Source organism: Paramacrobiotus metropolitanus, unplaced genomic scaffold, assembly GCF_019649055.1.
Source record: "Paramacrobiotus metropolitanus isolate TYO unplaced genomic scaffold, Prichtersi_v1.0 Parri_scaffold0000057, whole genome shotgun sequence".
Lineage (NCBI taxonomy): Eukaryota > Metazoa > Tardigrada > Eutardigrada > Parachela > Macrobiotidae > Paramacrobiotus > Paramacrobiotus metropolitanus.
Genome location: NW_026570277.1, coordinates 739,274 through 742,854, shown reverse-complemented (window position 1 = coordinate 742,854; position 3,581 = coordinate 739,274). Strand labels below are relative to the sequence as shown.

Below are 3,581 nucleotides of genomic sequence, written 5' to 3'. Positions count from 1 at the left end.
TTCGCTTCAGAAACCCAATACACGTTTTCGCTTCAGAAACTCAGTACACGTCAATACACAAACTCAATACACGTTTTCGCTTCAGAAACGCACTGCACAAGCAATATACTTTAATTCAGAATAAACCGCATTCAGGTTAGATTTCTCCAGAATAACGTTAATACTTTAACAGGTAAAGGCAGTCAAATTTATTCCCATAAAATTCTAATAAACGGATTTACAGTAATCACTAGTTGTAACGCTACCGCGCTCTTGTCCTTCAAAGCGCGTCAGCACTACCATGAAATATCAATAACCATCTCGGTGCGGTTTTCGCAGATGGCGTTTAATACATGCAGGGTTAATGGCGGAAGGCTTTGCACGTCCAGGGCAAGTAGGTCCTCCACGCACCACTTCTTTCGGCCGGAGAAGTCTGCTTCCGGCGTAACGCGGTTCATAATCTGCAAAGCATAAAAATAACTTGCAATTTGGAGGGATTTTATGTAGGATTTGAAGAAACCATGGAAAACGGCTTGGCGTATGACGCGAAATTCCTATTTCTTCGCCCCGTAAAAATCCTACTCCACTATTTATCGCTTTTTATAGCTAATGATGTGTACTTGTACAATGTACAGTACTATGCAAACAACAGTCGCATACCTGCAAAGCAGCATCGATCAGTTCGGGAATTTCAGTGCTGTTGTCCGTCAGGAAATCGCCGTTCTTTACATCATTTCCATAATCGCGAAGGCAGTCCATCAGGCGCTTAATCCCACATTCTTCCGGCTGAAATACAGGCAGGGCGCTGTTAATCATATTCTTCCAGTCTCCGGCGGCAAAACGTTGCTTAATATGAAAGCGTCCCGAGACCACATGCGCCACCACCGTGAAGGTCTGCGTCGACGTCACCGGATATGTCAGCGCCAAGCGGATATTCCGCAGCTCCACCGACGGACACACGGCCGCGATCAGGTCGAAGAAGCAGTTCGTATCGTTGACCACGCCCCAACCCGGCCACCCTTTTGGCAGTCACGAAGTTGGCGTGCCATTTAGCTGCACAAATGAGCAGCGTCGAACGGCGACGGCTGTTGACGGCGATGCGTTTCAGCCAATTAACGGAATCCGGCCAGTCGTCATCGTTCGGCTGGGGTACAACTTCTTCCATAATCTCGTAGCTGCTATATGCACCCCTCAAGAAGCTGATCTTGAAGCCGCGGGTGGAAGTGCAGTGCATGCGCCGTACATGTTTCCAGCGGAGGTGCCAGGCTGTGGCATCCACGGGCTGACAGATCAGGAGCCTCCATCCCATGCAGACACGGGCCATGGTCCGGCGTTCGACGATGTTCAGGTGATCGAAGACGATGGATAAAAGCTCTCGTGGTAAGCGGGCAACAGCGGTTTTATCCGGCAGTGCGCGCTTTCTGGACTGTCGAAAATACGAGAACCGTAATGCTGGTAAATTACCAGTGGTAACAGTAAAATGCACGTGCGTACAGTAGAATTTTCCTTCTAACCTCACTTCGGTTTACATTACTGTACTGCAGTCCCAAACATATTCGAAAAATCAATCCGAATGTTCTGGTTAAATCAATGATCATACACTTGTGAGCGAATGTTCGTTCGAGAGAAAAACAGAGGATGGGTTGGTTCTTCAAGATTCTTCAACTTCGAGAGCGCCACGCACCTGACTGTGACTTCGAAAACCGAATGCAAATCCCAGTCCAAATAGCTGAGTGTAGAACCCAAACGTCGCCACGTCCCAGAACGTCAGCCCGACCGAGCACATGATGGACGATATGGAACTACAGAGGAGCAGAAATCCGTACACATATGATGTAAGACCCATAGCTGACGATCACTTACAAAGAATCTGCTAGCACCTTGTGTTTAGCGACAGCCAAAGTGAGAAGGAGCAATAAAACACCACAGCAACATTCGAATTCAACAAACAATAAGAGAGACAATTAAAACCCAAAGCCTGACTAAAACTGATTAAACTTGAAAGCGTTCTGGTGGTCGGAACGGCGATGGCAGTGTTACTGCTCTTGAATATCAGTATGTGCAGACAGGTGGCCAGGACGTGAAAGTTGACACTGCTAAAAACAGCGATTACTATTAGTACTGAATCACTACTAATCGCTGTTTTTAGCAGTAGGTCCGATCAATCCTAGCTAATCTTCTCAAGAAAGATATCGCAAAATAAAATGTGAAAGGAGAATGCGCACCGATGGATGACACACAGCAAAAAATACAAATGCGTTGGACCAGTAATATGCAGTGGATCATCAGAGAAAACGCAAGCACTGACTGTTAAATGAATCGTGCTGCGTACACACAAACGAATTGTAAAGCAGGGCCGCAGGCGCGTTTTAATCCGCATGCTTGAGGTGTCATTAATTAATGCAATAATTTACAACTTAATTGAAGAAAAAAATGTATCCATTTACTCAACGTAACTTAGCTAATTAATACGCGTTATTAAATAATGTAATTAGACTTAATTACAGTAACACAACCTACACAATATTACAAATGTGCATTGATAATCGTAATCACTAATAATAATTACTTTAATTACTAATCGTAATTACTAAATTAACAATCACTAATAGCCTATTACTAGTAACAACTTTTAAATCCGAGTGAGGCTAAATTATTAATGCGGATTAATACTTGATCACATTTTATTAGCAAATTAGCAATTAGAATGCTTTAATATTTATTAGATGTTACGGGTTCCGGTGACCACTATGTAAAGCTCGGTTGGCTATGCACAACAACGGAGGTGAATGTGTATGTGAAATAGAAAACGCAGCTTCGAAGGCTGCGTTTTGTAATTCATCTGTGGATCACGTAGCGGACCAATGAGCGCAGCCGTTAGCTTTCGGCTTGAGAATGTTGTGGTCACTAACTCGCGTTATCTTTCACGGGCGCGCAAGAGAGCGTTGTGCCCTACTTCCGCAAAAACATCTGCCAAATGTTTAGCCAGGTCTGATCAGCACTAGTGTCAACTTTCACGTCCTGGCCACCTGTCTGCATGAGTAGACCCACAGCGCGCGGTTACATTCAAAGATAGTGATGGCATGCTGTGGCCGCTTTTCTGGTGGTAAAGAATTACGTAGGTAAATGATAAATCCATATCGTAAGGCTGATTTTAATTGTCAGCTCTCGTAAACTGCGAAATAAAAACCCCCAAACAATGTAATAAACGATGTGGAGAAATTCTACACCATTTGGAAGATTAAGGAAGCGCGATTTGTCGTACGTTTAACTGCTTAAGCATACGATCAACGGCCAAGGGCTCTTTCGTAGAGAGTCCACGAGAAAGACAAATGATTGTAACTTTCGCAGTCGCAGTGAGTGTCCACCTTCTTTAGGATAAAAACATCTAATGAATGTTTTCTGCATCGTTTGGTACATTGGCATGATATGGTAACGCAATCGGGAATGCTCGGAGGAGGAGCGTTCAGAGTTAGGGAATGTTAGAGACCAACTGTACAGTTATAGACCAACTGTACAGACCAACTTGTACGAAGCTCCCGATGCAGTCAACAAGGCACGGATGTTGGCAGTTTCAACACCGGAGTCGGGTGTCTGGACAC

General features: G+C 44.5%; 1 protein-coding gene across 1 annotated transcript; it reads right to left on the bottom strand.

Moving 5' to 3' along the window:
- Window positions 1-814: 814 nt before the first annotated feature.
- LOC129592968 (uncharacterized) lies at window positions 815-2,103 on the bottom strand. The gene is made up of 3 exons (XM_055489126.1): window positions 1,843-2,103; window positions 1,664-1,781; window positions 815-1,405 (listed from the first exon to the last, which is right to left on the bottom strand). The coding sequence occupies exons 2-3, from the start codon at window positions 1,763-1,765 to the stop codon at window positions 827-829; spliced, it is 681 nt and encodes a 226-aa protein (XP_055345101.1). The 5' UTR covers window positions 1,766-1,781; window positions 1,843-2,103; the 3' UTR covers window positions 815-826.
- Between the last annotated feature and the right edge of the window lie 1,478 nt (window positions 2,104-3,581).

Bases quoted from the DNA above. Each gene is read 5' to 3' on its own strand.
- LOC129592968 (XM_055489126.1), bottom strand. From the start codon at position 1,765: ATGTGCTCGGTCGGGCTGACGTTCTGGGACGTGGCGACGTTTGGGTTC. The intron at 1,406-1,663 runs GTGCGTGGCGCT...TATTTTCGACAG, and splicing joins GTTTTCGAAGTCACAGTCAG to TCCAGAAAGCGCGCACTGCC.